Source organism: Ctenopharyngodon idella, chromosome 17 (assembly GCF_019924925.1).
Source record: "Ctenopharyngodon idella isolate HZGC_01 chromosome 17, HZGC01, whole genome shotgun sequence".
NCBI lineage: Eukaryota > Metazoa > Chordata > Actinopteri > Cypriniformes > Xenocyprididae > Ctenopharyngodon > Ctenopharyngodon idella.
In genome coordinates, this window is record NC_067236.1 from 20,354,937 (window position 1) to 20,379,852 (window position 24,916).

General features: G+C 36.3%; 1 protein-coding gene across 1 annotated transcript in view; it reads left to right on the forward strand.

Annotated features, from left to right (window-relative positions):
* Positions 1 to 24,916, forward strand: part of LOC127498080 (1-phosphatidylinositol 4,5-bisphosphate phosphodiesterase beta-1) — an 80,006-nt gene that overhangs the window by 20,194 nt on the left and 34,896 nt on the right. Inside the window, exons 4-9 of the mRNA XM_051867035.1 lie at positions 12,784 to 12,924; positions 13,086 to 13,165; positions 15,863 to 15,916; positions 15,990 to 16,065; positions 16,869 to 16,969; positions 17,904 to 18,070. Of these exons, the coding sequence (XP_051722995.1) occupies positions 12,784 to 12,924; positions 13,086 to 13,165; positions 15,863 to 15,916; positions 15,990 to 16,065; positions 16,869 to 16,969; positions 17,904 to 18,070 (619 nt within the window). The remainder of the gene's footprint in view (positions 1 to 12,783; positions 12,925 to 13,085; positions 13,166 to 15,862; positions 15,917 to 15,989; positions 16,066 to 16,868; positions 16,970 to 17,903; positions 18,071 to 24,916) is intronic.

Here is a 24,916-nt window from a genome sequence, read left to right on the forward strand (position 1 = left end):
GTGTGCGCGCTTAATCTGAACACAGATTTAGAGGTCCATGACTTCCACCCACTCTCAGGTTTACTTTACAATACATGCTCTCATGTGAAACTCAGATGATAATGTGCTGTAATTAGTGCTTTTCTAAGAAAAGCTTCACTGTTGCTCATTCTTACACTCTTAAAAATGAAGCTTCCAAAATGGGGTTTTCTCAGTGATGAGATAGAAGAAACATTTTTGATTCCCCAAAGAATCTTTCAAGGGATAGTTCACCCAAAAATGAAAATTTGATGTTTATCTGTTTACCCCCAGGGCATCCAAGATGTAGGTGACTTTGTTTCTTCAGTAGAACACAAATGATGATTTTTATCTTTTGCGGTCTGTCAGTCGTATAATGCATTGAAACAGTAACACCATCTATGACAATAAAAAAAACATGCACAGACAAATCCAAATTAAACCCTGCTGCTCATGACGACACATTGATGTCCTAAGACACAAAACGATCGGTTTGTGCAAGAAACTGAACAGTATTTATATTATTTTTTACCTCTAATACACCACTATGTCCAACTGCCTTGAGCATCCGGTTGGTGAGGTCTGAACGTGTTCTGATGACGGAAGTGATGTCTCGCACTTATACTTCAATGAGTGCGAGACATCACTTCCGTTGTCAGAGCGTGTTCAGACCTCACCAACCGGATGCGCGACACAGTTGGACATAGTGGTGTATTAGAGGTAAAAAATTATATAAATACTGTTCAGTTTCTCGCACAAACCGATCGTTTCGTGTCTTAAATTTTCATTTTTGGGTGAACTATCCCTTTCAGTTCTTAAAGAGGCCATATTATATGCCTTTTTACAAAGACTTGATTTCATTTTTACAACAACAGGTTTTCATGCTTGAATGTTCATTATTTTCCTCATATTCTCCATTGTTGCAGCTCCTCTCTTCCCAGTCTGTCAGTAACGCTCTGTTTAGTTCCTGTCTCTATGAAGCCCCTCCTTCTGAAAAGCACAATGTGCTCTGATTGGTCGGCTGGAGCAGTGTGTTGTGATTGGTCAAGCGCTTTGAGCCTTACCATAACCGTCAGTTTCAACACACTACTAACTAACTCAACCAGGCCCCGCCCCTTTATTCTGCATATGAATTATTTAAATGAGTAATATTGTGACGTGTTCGTTCCCGGAAGAAAACTCAAGACTACAATGGAGGCGTTTCAGAGAGTTCAGAAACACTGACACTGATATAGAGAATAACTGCAGCAGTTATTATGTACAGTATATGTATGAACCCGCTTCACAAACAGTCTTTTCAACCACACAGTTTCATTATTTCTGTGTTACAAATATTCATATTATCACAGAAGTACCGGGATAAAAGTTTATAGCTCGGATATAAACACTGATGTCTGCCGAGGCAATCAAAATAAAGCAAATCACCTTTAAAAAGTAACAGTGCTTCAAATGACAATTGTACTGATTGCATCATTACACCAGTAGGTGGCGACAAGTGACTGTTAAAAATGTGAGTCATTGAATCATTCATTCAAGAGATTCGTTAAAAAACGCTGATTCATCAGTAATGAAACAAGTGAAGTCTTTATAAGTGAGTCATTGAATCATTCATTCAACCTGATTTATTTTTATTTTTTTTTAAATAATTCATTCAGATTAATTAAACATTTTAAATAGACTGCAGCTACATTTTTTCAGAACCTCTACTAAATTTATATTTTGTTTAGTTATTTTTTTTAGTTCAGAATCGTGGGAAAATCGTGATCTCTGAAAAAAAAAAAAAATCATGATTCTCAATTTATTCATAATCGTACGGCTTCATTGGACTGAACAAATTTAGACATCTGAATGTATGATTCATGCCACAACATTGTAGGCACATTTAATTTTTTAACCTAGAACAAAGATGTATTGATATTTTATTTTATTTTATTTTTTAAATCTCACTCATTATATTTTTATTTATGTATTTATCTATTTGAATGTTATTTATTTAATTATTTACTTATAAATAAGTCTCAGTAATGTTTATTTATTATTATTTAAATTATTTATTATTTATAAATATGTATTTTGTTATTTATTTATGTATTTATACAGGATTTATTTATAGTCACACTGACATAGTATGACTTTCTGTGATGCTGCTTTGAAATGATTATGAAAAGCGCCATACAAAAAAAAAAAAAAAAAATCGATGTGACGTTAATGTTTATATACGTAAATAGAATGAATGTGACTTTATAAATACATAAATTAGATTTTCTTCAGAACACAAGCCACTGCTGCAGTATGTGGTCTAATCTCAGTTTTCATGAGTTTGTTCGCCGGTGTAATTATGAGCTGTCAAAACGTTAAATCAGTAAATAAATGTTTTCTACAGTTCAATATTTACCTGCTGGTTTAATATGACACCTGATTATTTCTTACTCATTTTACTGCAACTTTTTTGTAGGTTCACAGAATAACACATCTGAACCCATGGTCTGATACACCACGCTTGCTTTAATTGCTTATTAGCGACATGAAAAGGCTTGACTCGACGTCACAGTGAATTGCATTGTCCGGCAGGTCATTCACTCATCTTTGGTGGTTGAAAGAGATCCAGTGAGCTCAAAGCTAATGATTGTGGTCAGAGCAGATGCACCGTGGCCCTTTACTTTGATACGACATGGTTTGGTTAAATCCGGCTCCCAAAGGCAGCGAGGTCTTGATGCATGTTGCCATAGAAACTCTTGTGGAAAGGCTCCCTGTATGTGACCAAAGCCAAAGGCACCGGAGCTAATGAGGTTGCGAGAAAGGGCATCCAACATGGCGAGGAGCCTCGCGGAGGACAAGGTGACAACAATGACAAGGGCTTTGGAGCGGAGAGCAGGAAACAGCTCGCCTGCGGGCCCATCGACGCTGACTCATCTGATTTAAAACCTCCTCCTTAACAGCTCCGCCATCATAATCATGAATATGCATTGCGCAGCATTCTTTCCAGGCCCAAAGGGAGAGAAAGACTACAGGGGCGTCCTTGATTAGCACAGGTGTAGGTGGACTGCGCGTGTGTCTGGATCTTCTTGTACTGACAGAGATCTATTGTTAATGGTGTTTGCTAGGAGCAGCAATGAACAAACACACTAACCTTAGAGTTTCTGATTGGCAGTAGGGCAGATTTGAGGGAAAAAATCTAATTAATTAATAAACTATTATTAAAACTAACTATTATTACTATACTACTAACTGTAAAAAATAAATAAATAAATAAACGAAACTGCTCTGAGACACTAAAAAGAAGATCATGTGCTGCTCACATATAAATGAATAGTGATTATCCTGATTAAAAATTGTGATTTAAAATGCATTTTAAGATTTTCTGTGCTTGTTTGTAGGGTTGCACAATTTGGCCAAATATATATATAAATTAAAAAATAAAGTCATATTTATTTATGTAGTGCTTATACAATACAGATTGTTCAAAGCAGCTTCACATTAACAAACAGGAAAATAACAGTGTTAACTCTTACCCGCCAGCGTTTTTTTTAAAAAAAGTTTCCAACCACCACTAGCATTTTTGATCAATTTCACTAAAATTTCATGGATCCCAGAATATTTTTCTTTTTATCTTGCTTTTTTTCTCAGAATTGCGGGATATAAACTCACAATAAAAAGTCAGAATTGCGAGAAAAAAGTCAGAATTATATCTTGCAATTCTGACTTTATAATTCGCAATTGTTTATATCCCACAATTCTGACTTTATATCTCGCAATTCTGACTTTATTACCCGCAATTCTGACTTTATATCTTGAAATTCTGACTTTATATCGCGCAATTCTGACTTTATATCTCGCAATTCTGACTTTATAACTCGAAATTCTGACTTTATATATCACAATCCTGACTTTATATCACTCAATTCTGACTTTATATCTCACAATCCTGACTTTATATCACTCAATTCTGACTTTATATCTCGCAATTCTGACTTTATAATTTGCAATTGTTTATATCACACAAGTCTGACTTTATAATTCACATTTCTGACTTTATATCATGCAATTATGACTTTATTTCCCGCAATTCTGACTTTATAACTCACAATTCTGACTTTATAACTTGCAATTGTGTTTATATCCTGCAATTCTGACTTTATATATCGCAATTCTGACTTTATAATTTTAAAAGGACACAATGCCATGCTTCACTCTGAAACACACAGCACATATATTTATTTATAATATCTTAGCCTTTGTGATTTGGTAATCGTACTAATCCATATCTCAATTTCAGTTTTATTGTGATTAATCGTGCAGCCCTAATGAGCAGATAATAAAATGAAAAAAAAAAAAAGAAATCCCACTGACTTGCGCTGAACAGACCTTAATACGCTCTTCTGGATTTGGCTGGTATTAAGTAACAACCTAACAACCACCCAACACCTTAGCAACAATCCAGAACTCCTTAGCAACCGTAACATCATGATAATGAGCTTATCAGGGCCAAGCACAACTCATTTTCATCTAGCGTTCATCTTATTCTTTTAAAGAGCACATTTAAATGATCAAGGGTTGAGATTGTCAGTCGTTTTGTGATTATGCTGCACAAAGCAATTAACTTGCTCTTGATTTTTCACTGTGCTGATCAACGATGTATTGTTTTATTACAGGCAGCGCTGAATTCCATCAGACAAATAGAAAATGTAGAGGTCTCTCATTACAAAAGGCCGTCTGCACGTCTGTATCTGTCAGGATGCTGGAGTGCTGTAATATATGCAGGTGTGCAGAGAAATCTAAATCCAATTTATTTTCCTCTCAACAGGACCTTTTATTTCGCCCAGGCATCCTGCAGAGAATATAAAACGGAGATTTGCATGAAACATGCACACGTGAGAGAGATCGCAGAGATAATAATGACTGTGTTCATGAGTTTGACGTGTTGAAATGCATGACAAGAACATGGCGGTGAGATTTTGCACACTAAACCATCCTGAAAATGTTCAAAATAATACATGTGAAATATAAAATAATACAGAAAAATAAAATGCAATGGAAATAATCATGCAGCAAGTAGGCTATTTACAGGCTTGAACTTTTTTTAGCGCCAATCTCTCACACATCTGTCCAGTTCATACAGAACTCCCCTTTTAAAGAGTCCATTTAATATTCAATAACTGCATGTATTATTCATGTGCTATTCAGAGCCCGTGTCTGCAGTACACACAGCGTCTTTCACTAATGAACCTGTGTCGTCTGTCATGCTGTCGGAGGAAACCGCTTTAAATAAAAGTGTAACAGTAGTCTGTCTGCAGGGGCCCCGGGGCCAGAACCCAATCATGAGTCATGAGGGTTATGGGAAGATCCTGTCTGAAAAAAAGGCAAGATGTGTCTCTTCTATAGACTGTAAAAAAGATGGATGTTTCCACTTCCTTCTATTGTCGAAAAATGAAGCCAAAATATCCTAGAAGAGGTCATTGACGATGACATCATTCAGAGCTTAAATCTGTGCAATAGGAAGTCCCGCCCACATTCACACTCCCACAGACTCACTCGCAAGTACAGCTGTCAATCATGTCGTCAAACCCCGCTCATATAGCATCGAATAACTAATTAAAACCAAACTCATTGGAAAAACGAACACTTGAACATATGTCAGCATTATGAGAACTACCGAAATTGACAGAAGTGTAATTTGATTTTTTTAGTTTCTCTCTAACGTCCCATTCCATTTTAATGGAGAGGACGAGGTTTATAACCTATACTGCAGCCAGCCACCAGGGGGCGATCAAAATGTTTTGGCTTCACTTTTCAGGACGTGTGCGGCACAATTTGGCTGTGCTGATATCGCCCCCAATACCCTTAAAGGGTTAGTTCACCCAAAAATGAAATTTCTGTCATTAATTACTCACTCTCATGTCATTCCACACCCGTAAGATCATCGTTCATCTTCAGAACACAAATTAAGATATTTTGATGAAATCCAAGAGGTTATTTTTATCCCTCATAGAAAACAATGAAATTACCACATTCAAGGTCCAGAAAGGTACTAAAGACATCGTTAAAATAGTCAACGTGACTACAGTGGTTCAACCTTAATATAATGAAGCGATGAGAACACTTTTGTGCGCAAAAACAAAACAAACCTAATGACTTTATTCAACAACAATTTCTTCTCTTCACTGTCATTCTCCTTTGCTGTTGACGTAGTGAACGCAGTATAGCGCTTCCATGTTTACGTCTGAACCCCGGCTTATCATTACATGCATATGTCGTAATGCTCACGTGAACAATGTCAATCCCTTTAAATGCAAATGAGCTGCTGCTCCCGGCCCCCTTTCCAGAAGAGGGCGGAGCTTTAACAGCTCGTGCTTCGGTCGCGCAACAACAACAAAGCTGGAGAATCTCACGCAGCCAAAATGAGGATTGTCAGTAACGGTGTTCAGCCTTACATTGTTCAAACCGGAGTCGACACTGATGGAGAGACTCAGGAAGAAGTTACAACTTTTAGAATGAAACTGGACGTTTCTGAATGGTTAGTGGATAAATTTATGTAGTTGCTGTGGAGTTGATTCAACTCATCGACTAGCATGTGCCGTCATGTTAATCTTTTGTGCAAATCCAGTATTGAATTGACCCTCGTTTGTGAAGCAGTCCGGTGTAAAATAACGGCATGGGGGGCTGGGTTTATGTAAATTTTAGGGTTTGTGATGTCATCAACCCGGGAAGAAACTCGTTGTAGTCCCTGCCAGCCGTTTGTTGTAGTCCTTAAACAGAAAATTCTTTACAAGAAAATATCTTATATTTCATATTTCTAATTGTGATTTGTGAATCATCAGTGAACTTTATTTTACAGAAAAAAACCTTTGAATCATCTTTCATCAGAGATCTGTCACATTACGGAAGTAAAAGTGGCTGCTGTTTGAATTGCTTTATTTCCACTCTAAAAAATACTGGGTAAAAAACAACCCAAGTTGGGTTGAAAATGGACAAACCCAGTGATTGGGTTAAACTTTTGCCCAACCTGCTGGGTAGTTTTATTTAACTCAACTATTCGCTGGGTTTGTCCATTTTCAACCCAACTTGGTTGTTTTTAACCCAGCATTTTTTAGAGTGAAGGTTATTTTAAGCAACTGTATTTAAATGAGATTCTTTGATACACTCTGTGTTCGTTGTGACAGTCTGTTCATTGTTTGCACATCTTCTCAACTGAATGTGACTGAATAAAATATTTACGAGCATCATTTAGCAACGCATCTAAATGCTAGTTTGGAGCGAGACATTGGTAGCGCCATTCAATCATTCGCTCCCTCAAGTGGCAAGAAGACAATTCAAAATGTAATATTACTCATTGAACCATCTTTGAAATTACCGAAGCCCTCTGTGAGCACTGATGGATTTAGACTCTTTAATAGCTTCGTTTTCCTCTGGGGTGTTGTTCTAGGTATATTGTTTTTTGTGAGTCACAGCCGAAATTGATAAAACATTTGATTTTTCTTGATGGAAAACCATCGGGTGTCTTTTTCCATTTGTTCTCGGTGATGTGCTCATGTGCTCTTTGGGATTTTGCTGCCGGTGAAGCGTCTCTCATCCTCTTCCTTGTGCATGTTTGGCAGTAAGAGTGTTTTTTACGCTTGATTATATTTGTTCAAGCATTGGTTCTGCTGTGGCAGGGATCGCACTCACACATCAGAGCTTGATTGGAGAGTCGTTGCGTTGGGTTGTAATTACCCGCTGACAGCTGAGAGGCCAAAACACACCTGTTGCACAGCTGCATGTGCTGCCGAGAGAAACACTTGTTGAGCGTCGCGTCAGATGAAAGATCTGCTCCAAAACTAGAGAGGCTCCCTACCTGAGCAACACTCTTAGACATCATAGCTACAGGCGCAAAAGCTTTTTTTGGCATAAAATCGGGTCCACATTGCAGGTTATTCTTGCCAACAAACGCCCACTTAGACAGGAACAGAGCATCTGATCTGCATTCAAAGCAAACAGGCAGAGTTTGTTTTATTTTACATTTCAGATTTATATGAAATAATTCCTGTTATCAGCAAATGCATTTCATATTAATTCACTTTGTTTATTTGCATAGAACTTTCCACAATACATATTGTTTCAGTGCAGCTTTACAGGAAATGCTTGTTTTAGTGTTACAGTTTGGGAAGTATTCTATGGACTTTTGTTTTCGCCATGGAATAAAAAACTAATAAAAGTAATTCTGACGTTATTCTCACAAAGCATACTTTTTTCTCAAAAAAGTCATTTGAAAAAGTTATTAGAAGATACAAACTCTGCTCTGAACAGTTCTCTGAATCGTGAGGGGGAAAAAAGTCAAAATTGTGAGTTATAAACTTTGCGAGGTATAAATTTATACTTCACAATTTTGAGTTAATAACTCAATAATTTTGACTTTTTTCACAAAAAGTCAGATTTTTGAGATATAAACTCATAATTGCAAGGAAAATAAGTCAGAATTTATACCTCTCAATTTTGAGTTTATAACTCGCAATTTTTACTGTTTTTCTCGCAGTTCTCAGAAAAAGAAAAAAAGTCACTAAAAAGTCACAATTACCTTGCGAGATGTAAAGTCAGAATGCTGAGGAAAAAGTCAAAACGGAGAGCTGTTAACTCAGAATTGTGAGATTGAAATGGTCACAATTTTTTAAAAAAAATTCTATTCCATGGCGAAAAAAAAAAAAAAAAGATTTGTGAGATTTATAACTTGGAATTGACCCTTCGCCGGGAGTTTGATTGACAGGCAATCTACCCAATCATAATGCCAGATCCGCCATTTTGTTCGACAAAGCAGTCAGGGGAGTTAGCAGATTAACGTCGGTGGACTTGAAAAATGGTGTGTACTGACATCTTTCCGCGGTTGAAACAACATTCCTTCTGATGTTCATTCATGTTTATTTGATGATATAAATTAACTAGTAGGAAGAGATGATCGGTTCACGAGCCGCTTGATCTGAGGGGCTACAGCGATCTGTCACGACACATTAAAGAGCCACAAAATGGTATTTATTGTTTAAATTTCTTTAAAAATGACAAAATTTGAATTTTGTTTCATATCAAAAGTAACCTGCTCTGTCTTGTCTGTCGATGTGTTGTCAGTGTCCTCTTTGCTCCGCGATGTATTTTTCACTGCATGAAAACATGATGTGTGGCGAGATTGGCATGGCTTGTTGGACATAGCAACAGTAACTAAAGGGGGCGGGTCTTTATGAACGGTCAATTACAAGATATGTGAGATATAAAAGCAGAATTGCGAGGGGGAAAAAAGTCTGAATTTTGAGATTAAAAAGTTTCAATTACGGTTTACTTTTTCTTTTTTTTATTCCCTAGCAGAAATAAGCTTTCATAGTATTCTGTTATCAGCCTGAGATGAGTGTGTCAAGGTAATGTCCAAATGGTAGCTCTAATATCCACCTTATTTTTCAGATAAGAGCAGCACGGCCTTTTATAAATTTAATGTGTCTGTCATTCGCTTCCAGTTGTTTTTACCTGTACAAAACAGCTCGTTATGTTGCTTGATATCGCAAAATGGTATTTCTTACCATGTTATTTTAATGTATTGTCTTAATTTTTAAAAACGCTGGTTTGTAGTGCAGACAGTTTTACAGTTTACTGCACTTTGATATTCTTCCCTATAGTGGCTAATAAATTAGAAGTCTCACACATTCACAGAAAACACCTTACTTCCGTGTTGAAAAATAAGGTGGATAATATGTTATGTAGTAATGTATTCAGACACAATGGACGTGTTAAAGGGGTAGTTCACCCAAAAAAATTATCCCATGATTTACTCACCCTCAAGCCATTCTAGGTGTAAATGACTATCTTCTTTCAGACGAACACAATCGGAGATATATTTAAAAATATCCTGGCTCTTCCAAGCTTTATAATGGAAGTGAATGGGGATAGATATTTTGAAGCCCAAAAAAGCACATCCATCCATCATAAAAGTAATCCATACGACTCCAGGGGGTTAATAAAGGCCTTCTGAAGCGAAGCGATGTGTTTCTTTAAGAAAAATATCCATATTTAAAACTTTATAAAATATAATAACTAGCTTTATATGACATAGGATGTAGGAGTATCGTAAGCTTAGACGCCTCTCGAGATTCAAACTGATAGGGCTTAGGGATGGGCATTTTTGGCAATTTTTCATTTCGATCATCGATAGGTTTCAAAAACGAGTAATCGAGTACTCGGGGGTGGCGGGGCATGGCCGTCATGGAGATAATGAAAATATCTGAAGACTGTTATGAAAATGAATGTTAAAAATGAAAATATGACATGAAAACTTGTCTATGAAAACATGAACACGTGATTAGAACACTGTTAGATTATGATTACGATGCAGCAATGTTATTAATAAAGAAGCGTCTAAAAGGAATAGCTGCCTGAGGTGAGTGACGCCAATAAACTGAAGCCCGTTCTATGACACATCCTATGATATTAATCAGATAACTTAGATACATGACAGACGTAACATTACAACTGGTATCTGCACAAAAGGATGCAAATGCCAGTGAACTTTAAGTTACGCGCTATAGCCAGAGTGAGAGAGAGAGAGAGAGAGAGAGAGAGAGAGAGAGAGAGAGAGAGAGAGAGAGAGAGAGAGCGAGCTCCCGCCATGATGCGCTTTCATGACAGCGCGCTGAAACACGCTGAATTTACTATGGAATTTTTTAATGTTCTCATTATAATGCTGTTTATGGCAGATTTGTGCTATATTTTCATCTACATTATTAAGTGATTCCATAAATCGCTTGTGCGTTTTTGAAGCCATACGAATTATACGAATTAGCCTATGCCATTGAACAAATATGACAAAAAAAAGCACTGCTGCATTATTATAACATCAGTATTTTTATTTATTTCTTTATTTTTTAAAGAAACATCTAAAAGCAATATGACCGTCTCAAATAACTCAGATATCGGGCATTGCATTTGAGCATGAATCTAAACACTGATCTGCAGCGCATTCAGCATGTGAATAAATGTTGATATCCCAACGCATCCTGTATTAGATTAATCAGATGCAGCTATTACAACTTTCATCGGCAAAAAGTTTGCGAATGCAAATGTTAGATTGACCGAAAGTGTATCTCCGATTGTGCTTTAAAATGGAAGCCAACAAATTCACAATCTATTTGGCTACAAATTGTACAATTTTTTATTTATTCTAATATTTCAGCAATATTTTGGATTCAATTTGCACTTTCTGATCAACCAAAATGTTATTTTACAGTATGAAAATCACTGATGATTATTGCTAAATTATGAATAGAATTTAAAGGATATTTTCAGCACAAGATAAAAGCTTGCATTGAACTGTATTTTCATCTATCTTGTCAAAGTGAAGCCAGACATCACTACGTGACTTCGAGGCCATTCTCTCTCACGTTTTTTGACCTTTTTTTTTTTTTTTTTTACAGTCTGTGTGCTTTTGACACATGCTATGGCAAGCTAAACAATCAGAGCTCAGGGTGCCGCCCAAAGTGCTGCTAACCAATCAGGAGAAAAAAAAACAAAAAAAAAACTAAACATTTCGATCATCGTTTACATGATCGATCATCGCTGTCACGGTCGATTACTCGAGTACTCGATCGCTGTGGCACATCCCCAATAGGGCTGAGCAACAAACTCAAGCTCCTCTTCTCTTATATCGAAATCCTCTGACATTTCTCTTTAAAAATTCTCATTTTAGACTTCTAATTCTTGACCGGTGTTTTGTTTTGCTCCATCCTCTGTGCTCCTGCATTCATCAGTATGTCAGGTCAGAGGTCACTCTTCCGCCGGAACTTGATGTGTAAGGCCGTCTGCCAGAGGCAAATTATTCTAGTTTATAAAGATATAAATATGGATATTTGTCTTACAAAAATGCATCGCTTCAGAAGGCCTTTATTAACCCCCGTATGGATTACTTTTATGATGAATGGATGCGCTTTTTTGGGCTTCAAAATCCCCCCTTCACTCCCATTATAAAGTTGGAAGAACCACAATATTTTTTAATATAACTTCAATTGTGTTCATCTGAAAGATAGTCACATACACCTAGGATGGCTTGAGAGTGAATAAATCATAGGATAATTTTCATTTTTGGGTGAACTATCCCTTTAAGGCTTGTTCACACCAAGAACAATAACTATAACTATAACAGCGTCCACACTAGTGGACGGTATCGTTCTGTTTTTTAAAGCAGGGTGGATTCTAATTGGTTGTCAGTGTTTTTATCGTTCATCAGCTGGAAAAAAATTATTCTGGAAGTGATTCCAATGATATTGTATCATAACTTATAATAGTTGTGGTGTGGACTCTTCTGTTCTTTTATATTTAGAACGATATCTTTATCATTATAGTTATCATCCTCTGTGTGAACGGGCCTTTAGGCAGCAATTACAACTTGTGCTCATAATGATAATGATATAAAGATAATATTACAATATAGGGATAATATTTCATAATTTTTATATGTAGAGCCAAAGTTGGAGTCAAGTCATCACCTGAAATCATCACAAAGGCCGGATCCAAACTGCATTCATTTGCAAATATAATTTTTTTGGCTTCTTTTCTATGATAAAGTGTTTGTGTTGTGAAGTAACACCAGCGGATGTGTTGAATGTTTCTCCATCATCAGCAGGTGTTCAGCAGCTCAGATGGAGTTTTTATCGTACAGATAAAAGCGCTCGTGGGAAACGGTTGTGGGCGAGATCACAACGGCTAAGCAGCCGTAAAGAGGCTTACTGGCTTATTTCAGATGTTTTATGGCAGCGAGGCTTCATTATTGTTTTCCCTCAGGAAGCAAAGCTCCGGGAGCTCCTGGATGTGGGTAATCTGGTGGGACGGATAGAGAACCGGATGCTGACGGTGGTGACGGGACCTGACATGGTCAATATCCAGTACCTGAACTTCATGGCCTTCCAAGAAGAAGTCGCCAAGGTGTTTTCATCGGCATCATAACATTTTATTAAATAAGCAGAGCGTGATATAGTTTTTTTGTCAGTGAGATATTTGAGCAGCATATTTTAGTCAGGATACTTGACCTGAATTGTTTTTAATGAAAATGCCTTTTTTTTGTTTCTGCTTTGTCATTCATAAAGGAGTGGGCAGATGAGCTGTTTAGTCTGGCATCCAACCTACTCGCTCAGAACATGGGCAGAGAATCCTGTCTGGAGAAAGCGTGAGTACCTGCAGATGATCTGTCATGGTGTACGTTCACCTGCTTGGGTCAGGGCGCCGTTCACAGCTAAATAATATATTTTTAAATCCCATAATGAATTAACCTTATCATTAGCCATTAATCATTAGCTACTTTTCCACTTTCGCGGCAAACCGTTATATTCTGTGACAAATTGGGTCGAAATCAGGTCTCCTTTAGGACCCCAAGCGATCCCATTGGTTCAAATTGCTTTTAATAGGTACTCTCTTTAGCACCTGATTACAATTTCTACAAAATCATGTTATGATAAATACTACGTTATAATGACCATTTATGTCTGTATTAGTTAGCTTATATACTAGCATAGCATCTGATTAGCCTGATAGCTTAGTTTGTACACACATTTGCACTTACCCTACATATATTCTCAATCATCTTTAATGTATTAAGTGTTAAATTTCCAAATGTTTCAGTTATAAATAAAACAAATTAATGATGTTCAATTATTCACTTAATAGGCTATTATTATTATTATTATTATTATTATTTATTAATTAACAGTTAATTAAGCGTTACGCACTAATGCACTAATGTGTTTTCGTACACGTTATATAGTAAGCTATGCGTATTTTAAATTAATATCATTCATATATACTCAGGATAATCATTAACTGACAGTTTGGGGAGACCCGATTTCGAGGGAGGACCTGATTTGTCGTGACACCGGCCCAGCCGGTACAGATATGGTTTCATTTTCCAATGTAAGACTGATAACAGAGCTCTTTGGTAAACAGTCAGTTTACAGACGGTTTGAGATGCAAATAGCAATTGCGTTATGGAGGATGATCAGATGCTTCTGTTTTAAACTAGTGTTTAATTCACTCAAATAGTGCGCTTGGCCAGGCAGCTAGGCAACAGAAAAGTGACCAATCACTACATGTGTTCTACTAGAATTCTAGAATTCTGGGACGAGAACGCTTTGTAATTCTGCCGAACCGAACCGAACCGAAGCTCAAGTAGAATATAACCAATTTGACTGTTCTTTGAACTGTTTGGCCCGATGGTGGAAAGCGACTATTTTCAGGAAACAGTACCAGATTAAAAAAAAAAAATGACTAATGTTGAACAGGCCCATTATTATTTTTTTAAGAAGAAAACAATTTAGTGTTAATTTCAGTAAAACACAATTATAACACTTTACAATAAGGTTTCACTATTTTAGTTACTAAGAATGAACTGCACTTCTACAGCATTTATAAATGTTAGTTAATGATAATTTCATCATTTACTAATACATTATTAAAATCAAGAGTGTTTGTTAACATTAGTTCATGCACTGTGAACTAACATGAACAAGTAATGAACGACTATTTTTTAACTAACATTAACAAAGATTAATAAATACTGTAATAAATGTATTGCTCATGGTTAGTTCATGTTAGTTAATACATTAACTGTTGTTAACAAATGAGAGAAAAACATGTATGTATTTATTGTAATAAATGTATTTATCTTTCATCTATTTATTTATTTGTTTGTTTATCTAATTTTTTTAAATCTTATTGTCTGTCTATTTATCCATCTGTTTATCCTTCCGTCCATCCATCCATCCATCCATTCGTCCATCCATCCATCCATCCATCCATCCATCCATCAGTCAATCCATCCATCCATCCATCCATCAGTCAATCCATCCATCCATCCATCCATCCATCCATCCATCAGTCCATCCATCCATTAGTCAATCCATCAGTCAGTCCATCAATCAATCAATCAGTCAATTAATCAGTCAGTCAGTCCGTCCATCCATTCTTCAGTCCATCCATCCTTCCATCCATCCATCCATCCATCCATCAGTCAGTTCATCAATCAGTCAATCAATCAGTCAATTAATCAGTCAGTCAGTCCGTCTGTCCGTCCGTCCATCCATCCATCCATCCATCCATCCATCAGTCAATCTATCATCCATCCATCAGTCCATCCATCCATCTATCCATCCATTCATCCATTAGTCAACCCATCAGTCAGTCCATCAATCAATCAACAGTCCGTCCGTCCATCCATCCGTCAGTCCATCCATCCATCAGTCAATCTATCATTCATCCGTCAGTCCATCCATCCATCCATCCATCAGTCAATCTATCATCCATCCATCAGTCCATCCATCCATCTATCCATCCATTCATCCATTAGTCAACCCATCAGTCAGTCCATCAATCAATCAACAGTCCGTCCGTCCATCCATCCGTCAGTCCATCCATCCATCAGTCAATCTATCATCCATCCGTCAGTCCATCCATCCATCAGTCAATCTATCATTCATCCGTCAGTCCATCCATCCATCCATCCATCCATTAGTCAATCCATCAGTCAGTCCATCCATCCGTCAGTCCATCCATCCATCAAAAATGTACAAGTGATGAATGGGACCTTTAAATTGTCTGACATTCTGGTGAAAAACTTTATATTACATTTAATCATTTATCACTTTTATCCAAAACGACTTAAAAATGAAGAGAACAATAGAAGAAATCAAACCAACAATAGTGCAACAATATGTATCAATATAGTCCCAGATATATACACTTTCAGTTGTTATACTGTTAAGTTCAGTGTTCAGTTCATTAGTAGTAAGTTATGGAGACACAAGGCCAAAGAAAGTCATTGTTCCCTGAGAATGACTGATGTAACTTTTGTATGAAATTGTTTTATCACCAGCTTCACGAGACTCAAGCTGCAGACCAATCAAGAGGGTCGCATCCCTGTGAAAAAGTAAGTCACCAACTGTTTTCAGCTGATAAACCAGAACATGAACAGATCCTAATGTTTCCCTCTTTTTCTGCAGCATATTCCGCATTTTCTCGACTGACCGGAAGCGCGTGGAAACGGCACTGGAGAGCTGTAATCTTCCGTCCGGCCGGGTGAGCATATGTTCGGCTAATCGCTCCAGAAACCCGCTGGCAGACAGGAAGACTGCGCATTTCTGGAGGAAGTGAATTTGAGGGATTTACCAAAAACCTGTGCTTTCAGATTGAAGCACATCGCCTTTCTAAACGCCTGACAAATGACATCTTATGTTTTCAATCGCAGCAACAAGGGGAGTCTATTTGTTTGCCTTAGCGTTTTACGGCAAATCTGAAGGTTGAGCGGCGGACATGGGGAGATTTTCAAAATCCATAATGTTAAAAGGCCTCGGGAGACTCGGGAGGGAAAAAAGTGTGTAGCTAATGAGAAATCATCATGGTGTTATTCCCGCTGCCCTCCTCCTCTGACTCACTCGCATTCGCATCCTTTCATGTGTTTTTCTTTTTTGTTTGCTGCTTTATATTTTGACCAACAAAGCATTAATCAGCCTCGGGCACTGGCGCGGCCTTCCAGACTGAATGTTTTGAATGTTTACTGCGGGAGATGAATGTCTAACAGCATGTGGACGACATTGACTGATATTTGCTCTCTGACGGCTTTGTGTGTTATTGGGTTTGTCGTAACAAACCAATTGATTCGGTGTCAGGTTAACTAGATGGTTCTTATAGGATGGAATGAACTAATTAATTTTGAGGCCAGCTTATTTTTGTTTTTATTAATATGAGACCACATGTTATTAGAAGCAGGTTTGGTTCCCCTGTTTTTGGTGATTAGTTGTTTCGACTCTTCGGATCTTGTGTAATAGATATATGAATATGTAATTCATTATTTGATTGTCTGTTTTTGTTCGTCCCTGCAGAATGACTCCATCCCTTTGGAGGATTTGACCCCTGACGTTTACAAATCGTTCATCAGCCATCTCTGCCCACGATCTGAGATTAACCAAATATTTGCTGATCTGTAAGTCTTTATGAAGCTGTTTCAGCTGAAGCTATTGCTAATGATGCCTTCAATAAAATAAAAAATATATAATTTTTTATTTATTGGTTTATCTGTTTTTATTTATTTTGTTTCTTTATCTTTTTTATAATTTATTTTTATGTATATTTATTTATGCATTTATTTTTATGCACTGTTTGTATTGATTGATTGATTTTTTTTCTGTTTTTATCATTTACTTATTTTATCTATTTGTTTTTTTAAATTTTAATCTGTTTTTATTTATTTATACATTTATTTTTATACATTATTTTTATTTGTTTTTTTCTATTTATTTATTTTATCTATCTATTTCTTTTTCATTTTTATTTTATTTATACATTTGTTTTTAAAATAATGTTTTTATTTATCTGTTTTTCTGTTTTTATCAATTAATTTATTTATTTATTTATAACCCCGTTTTATTTGTTTATTTATTTTTATACATTGTTTTTATTTACCTGTTTTTTTGTTTTAATTTATCTGTTTTTATCTTTATTTTTTCTATTTGTTTTATTTATTTTTATTTATTTGTTTTTACATTTATTTTTATAAATTGTTTTTATTTATCTGTTTTGTTTTTATTTATTTTTTTAATATATTTTTATCGTTATGTTTTATTTATTTATTTATTACATATAGCTAATGATGCCTTCAGGTCATGTTGGAATGATATGTATGAGATGAGCGCACATGAGTGCATCACAGCGTTGTAATTAGGCCGGATTTGGGGGCGTTACAATTTTAAAAATCATGATGAAAGATAATTGGCATTGATCATAACCGAGACATTAAAAACAAAAAAACCCTCCTGAAAGTCATTGTGTAATTTGCATGCTGATATGTTGCTGCTCATCTTTCTGTTATGATTATCACTGTAAACCATACGCTCTTTTCTTTCACCGTCTCTCTCCAGTGGCGCGAAGGGCAGAAACTTTCTCACCCTGGATCAGATGACGGAATTCATAAACAACAAACAGCGGGACCCTCGTCTGAACGAGATCTTGTACCCGCCGCTGAAGCCTGAACAAACCCAGAGCCTCATGGAGAAATTTGAGCCCAACCCAGGAATGATTCAAAAAGGTCTGTTTGAGACAAATGCCCGAAAATCAAAACCATCACATCATTCCAAACACTACTAACCTTGATTCATTTTTTTTTCCATATAGCGTTCACAGTAATTGTGATTTTTATTCTGATAAAAATTGAAATTTTAATTTAAAATGTGATTATATATAAAGAGCTCCAATTAAGTTTGCAGTGCTTGTATGTCGTTTCAAGAAGTTTCATTTGAAGTATTGAAGCTTGCAATTTGAAGTTTCAGCTCAAAATACCCCACAGATCTTTTATTATACCATGCACAAAATGCTCCTTTTTGGCTGGAAGCAAAAACCATCTGTTTTCATGTGTGTATCTTTAAATGCAAATGAGCTGCTGCGCCCCGCCCCTTATTCCAGAAGTGGGCAGAGCCTTTACAGCCCATGCCTTGGACACTCCAGCAACAACAAAACAGGAGAAACAGTACAGGCCGTTTCTAGAGAACTCATTTAATATTAAAGGGGACCTATTATGCCCCCTTTACAAGATATAATATTAATATCCCCAGAACATGTCTGTGAAGTTTCAGCTCAAAATACCCCACAGATCATTTATTATAGCTTGTCAAATTTGCCCCTATTTGGGTGTGAGCAAAAACACGCCGTTTTTGTGTGTGTCCCTTTAAATGCAAATGAGCTCCAGAAGAGGGCGAAGCTTTAACAGCTCGCGCTTCGGTTGCTCAACAACAACAAAGTTGGAGAATCTCACGCAGCCAAAATGAGGATTGTCAGTAACGGTGTTCAGCCTTACATTGTTCAAACCGGAGTCGGACACTGATGGAGAGACTCAGGAAGAAGTTACAACTTTCAGAATGAAACTGGACGTTTCTGAATGGTTAGTGGATAAATTTATGTAGTTGCTGTGGTGAAAAATATCTCACTTTGCATTGAACTTTGAGCGTCATAACTTTGCAGATGTTGTTTATGCTCAAACAGCAACATTACACACTAACTAAAGCTAAAAAAGTGAAATCATAATCAACCACCCCTTTAAATGCAAATGAGCTGCTGCACCACACCCCTTATTCCAGAAGTGGGCAGAGCCTTTACACTATGGGGCCGTTTCCAGAGAACGTGGTTAATATTAACTAAAAGAACACCATAACAGAAGTTCATATGACTCATTTCATTATATTCCAAATCATATGATGATTTGTGTGAGAAAAAGACCCAAATGTAGTCATTATTCACTGAAAATCTTCCCCTTCACTACAGCTCTTAAATCGAATGTGGCTCTGTTCGGTGACAGTTCTCATTTTTAAGTGAATTTTCCTGTCAGTAAATGTTTTAATCCACCAGCACAGACTATTGATTGTCTTGGCAGAATCATGGTTTATCTGTATCCCATCATCCCCGGCGGTCTGAGAAGGACAGATTCCACAGACGAGAATTAGCTCAGTTTGGAGGTGTTTATTTATCGATCGCTGATGGACAGCTCGAATGAATGTAATTGATTATCACTGATAATTATGTGGGTGGTTTTGGCCCTGTGTTCCCATGAGGTTTGATGAGGCCTTTTTAATAGAACGCCGTCTGTTCCTGTCATCATACTAATATGAAATCTAATCCCTCATTAGTTTTTCCACCCGACTTGTTGATTGACAGCCACATTAAAACAGTGATGGATTCCTGTCTTTCAATGTTCTCTGTCGGTTCAAACAGCAAATTCCTCGGGATTTAATCAGGGGCGCCCGTCCCATCAGTTTTAAATACCTAGGGTCATATCAGATATCGTTTGAAAACATTAAACTTTACAGAAACATTTGAATCATGAAAGTTTAGTAATTAGGCCTGAAACATTTTTGCAACAACCAAATATAAAACTGTGTATTTTTTATCAGATATTCATTTTTTCAGTCATTCATCTCTTTTCCCTCCTCGAGAGGTTTGCTTTCTGTCAGCGAATCAGCACACAGCTCATGAATACTAATTAGATTGCAATGTTCGCTTTAGTCCATTAGCTGAAACGCAGATGTTGTAGCGCATAGTAGGAAAACAAAATACTAATAATTAGTTTACTAATTAATATAATGTACTAATTAAGCATAGTATATTTATTTATATTAATATAAGTACATTTTAGTATATAATTAGTATATTATTAGTATATTATTATACTAATTAACGTATCGATACTAATATTCAAATTCATTCTAAACTGAAAGATATAGATATAAATAGTTTTATCCAATTAAAAATGTATTGTTTTACACAGCATTTTTGTGTAGTATATATTTTTACGCTTATACGTTTAAAATCGCAAATTTTTAATGATCCGTTTCAGTCGAGTTATTGCCTTTGAAGGCAACTTCTTATGTAAATTAGCTGAATTAATATACTAATTAATAAGTATATTATTAGTTTAGTATATTATGTATATAATTAGTATATTAATATACTAATTAATATACTAATACTAATATACTAATTAATTCTAAACTCAAAAGAATAGCTATAAATAGTTTAATCCAGTTAAAAATGGTATATTTTACCCAATATTTTTGGGTAAAATCTCTAATTTACAAAGGTCTGCTTCAGTTAGGATGTTGCCTTAGATGTAAATTCACTCATTTAATATGCTGATTAATAAGTATATTATTTGCAGATATTTATTTCAGTATATTATTTATATTAGTATAAGTATATTTTATAATTAATATATTAATACACGAATTAATGTACTAATAATACTAATTAATATACCTTTTCATTCTAAACTGAAAAAGTATAATTGATACACTAAAAAATGCTGCGTTAAAAATAAACCAAATTGGGTTAAAATGGACAACTATTGTTTAAAAATTACCGTATTGCTTGCTTAAAATGAACCCAAAATAGGTTGGAAATGAACATTTATTAATATATTTAATAAATGAACATTTATTATTACGTTTAATAAATAATAATTAAATAATAAACATTTATAAAAATGCTTATTAATATAAATTATTGTTGCCTCTAGTAATTATGTGTCTGATTTTTAATTTCCAACCTATTTTGGGTTCATTATAAGCCAGACATATAGTCATTTTTTCAAAACATTTAACCCAAACGCTGGGTTTGTCCATATTTAACCCAACTTGGGTTGTTTTTAACCCAGCATTTTTTAGAGTGTACAATTACCAAACTTTTTTGTGCAGTATGTATTATTTTATATAATTTAGAAGGATCGGTGTCAGTTGGGATGTTGCCTTAGAAGGCAGCTGCCCATGTAGGAGGTAGACAGCATGGAAGTGCACTTGTTTTTGGAACAGAGCCTTCGATTTTTCTTATTTTTATTCTATGGAAAGAAAACAAAACCTCCATAACATTCTCCACCTTTCATTACCATAGCAACAATAACTCCCGAGATGCAGTCCGACGCCGCAGTCAAGCCAGTTTATTTATATCTCTCAGAGCACAAGGCTCCACGGGCAAACTGGAGATCAGGTCAGTGGATGATAATGCGCGGGAGGCCGTTAGCCTGTGACAGGTGATTGATTAGGCACATTGAGTCCAGAGGGGCCAGTGATGGCGATAGATGAGGATGATCATCGGGCTCTTTAGCTCGTGGTTCTAGCATGACACACCGCTGTCACACAGATTACCGACTCTATTTTCTCAGTCCAATCTCAAAGACAGGCGGTGGACAGTCGAACACCCACGCGAGGCACACATATTTGCATAGTATTGATTGTAGATTGGGTTGTAAATGCGGGAATGGTCTGCGGTGGCAGGATTACATTGTGTCCAAGCAGCATTCATTGTCCGATTGTCAATGAACCCTGGACACATGGTGCTTATTTTTATATTTGAAATGGCTGTTAAAAAAACAAAACAACTTAAAGATGGTTTGCTGGTCTTAGCTGGTTTAGCTGGGACCAGTTTTAATCATCTACTGTATACATATGAAATAAGTCAGACAAATCTAATGTTTTCAAATGGAACAGTTTATTGAAATTTTAGAAAAAAAAAGTTATATAAAAAGTGATTTTTGTTGAGCGTCATATTTGATGCATCAGGCTTTTATGGCTCATATAGTATGATATAGTGAGATTATGAAGGAAAAAACAGCTCAGTTTTATTCAGATACTCAAACTGAGCAAAAATATGCAATTTGACGCAGATGCTGATATTTATATGGACAAAAAAGTAAGATGAAATTTTAATGCTTGTAAATCAATGAGATTATTTTAGTATAACAGACTACTGACATAAAATGCATATAAATATCAGTCGTCACTTTATATCTGCCAATAGTATGTCTTAGTAAGATGATATTTAAATGCTTAGTTTTATGATCAAAGCTCTGTGGTTTTAAAAAAAATATTAAAATGCAAGCACGGTTAATGCAATGCATATTTATTTCAAGTAGTGCAATTCAACAAGCTTTTTTGTTTCAAATACATTTGGCATTATTTTACTTCCATATTAAAGGGCTCATGAACTGCATTTTAGCATGTTTTTACTATTGCAGCTCTCAAGGTTAACTAAATGTGAAAATTAGATCTATGGCATTATATTCAGATCGTGGCATGAAAGGTTGCAGTGATGAACATTGTAGCTGATCACAGACATGTTGTTGAGCTCATGAAAGCAGTGATCTCGTCATTACAACTCAATTTCTGCACACTAATGAATGCTTTCATCATAACTAACAGTGCAAACATGATATAACGATATAACGTATAACAAAGAGATTTGTTGAATAAAACGGGAGTTTTGGCATGAGTCCAGAACTCAGTCACTGAAAAACTTGCACTGTTTGATTGACAGCTCCAGCGATTGTAAAGGGAGCGTTCTTTGATCACTTTCTATTCATCATTTAATCACCATTTAATAACAGATTATTTTCATCCTACTAAGAGAAAGAACATGAAGTTGAGCGTTTAGTCACTGGTTTGATTTACTGACACATAGACAAAGAACATCTGACTGTACATGAATCATTTCATATCAGATCAGGCATTAGAATGAACACAGTTACTCACATGTTGTTGCATTACTGTCGAGTCCATATCGTAAAAGTCTGTTTGCGAAGCCTGCGCTAACATGCGATCGATTTACCAAAGAATCCACAGTGAAATGTACCGAATACAAATAAATAAAGCTCAACTGAGACATTCACATTGTTGAAAATAAATAACCACATTCCTAGCATTAGGATCCTTTGAAAGGTAATGTTATTTTAGTCCTGTATCGCTCTTCTCTCCTCCTCATCTCACTAACACACCAGTGGGCGGGGCTAATGTTGCAATGATGAAGTAGACGTTGATTTCTTCTGCGTTTCACCTATCTATTGGCACGCTCCAGTACGAGACGTTGGGCCTGGTGTCAATAAAAGCTTTTATTGGACTAACAAGGAAGTTTTCAGTTCTGAAACTTACAGGATATTCTATGACCTCTTATATATGAAAAGCTCAAGGTAAAGTTGATTTCTCAATTCATGACCCCTTTAAGTCTTAACATAATGGCTCCTGGTCTTCTAGCCTGACCAAACCAGTGTAAAAACCCTCTAAAATCTTTAAACTAGACCTGTCTGAACATCTTGGTGGCCGGTTGAAACTAGAAAACCACCTTAGGATGCAAGACTGTGACAACAGATACAATCTACATTCTTATCTCGTTCCTGTTCTTTCATTCTCCATTTAACTCGACAAGACAATTGCTGAATTTCAGCAGTGTGCAGTAATTGTAGTCTTTAAAAACCATTTGACTCCCCTTTCGAGACAGCGAGGTGGTTTGTGTTATTTCGGTGTGCAAATCAAGGGCTGTTTGCTTTGGAGTGACACAGGCGGCGGCGATCGTTGAGCCTGAGCGCTGCCTTCCAGCCGTAAAGAGGGCCACGGTTAATTACCTTTGGAGCTCTGCAAAGAATGAGTTTAATTAATGTAAACTGCTGGTGAGAATTAGTCGCAGGGGACACTCGTCCCCCAGTGTCTTCCCTTCAACCGCGAGTGCTGTTTAGGGAACACTGATCTTCCAGCTTGAGTTTAATTTAAAGTTTGTTTGCAGTCGCAGTGCTAATTTACTCGATGAGACAAGTTGTTACTTTTGGTGCAAAAGAGAGTGATAATTTTCTGAGGTGAAATATCCTCTGTTGAATGCAGATGTAGGTGAATAGAACACAATGCGATCTTGATTGTATCACTTTTTGATGCCATAATGATGCTGCTGTGAAAACTACACTACCATTCAAGAGCATTTTAAATTGTTTAAAATTGACAGAAAGAAAGTGTTCCAAAAGAATTCCAAAAGAAAGTTTCAAAATATAGCTGCGAGCAGCAATTATCAGGGTTCAAGAGCTTTAAGACCTTTAAGCACATGCGTAAAAAGGTATCATGTTTTATTTAGGAAACCTGTAAACATCTCGATCATAGATGGAAATGACCATTTACAGCCAATACAGGCAATTTACCATAGGAAATATATGGTTTTTAAAGCTTTTTAACAGTTATCGAAGTTGAGCCAAAAACCTAGGACTAGTTCGCCAAAGTTGTTTTTTTTTAAATCTCCAATACTTAACGAAGATTCGATGGACAGCGACGGTCTTAGAGGCAAAGTTGCTCAGAATGAGGAGTTCTACCATGTGGTATGAATGTTGTGGCCGTGTGCGAAAAATCGTTCGATATACAATCCTTTACGCACATGAAAAATGCGAAGGCGCCCCCCCGTGACCGATTTCTTCCGAATTTCTCACAGGCCTCTATGGCTGTGAGTCAAACAGGCCCAGCGAGTTTTGTTTCAATTGGCCTCCATCATAAACAATCATGTCACCTCAGACAAAGACACTGCATGCCAATTTTCAAGTCAATCAGACCAACGGTGAAGTAGTTATAGCCATTTTCAAGTT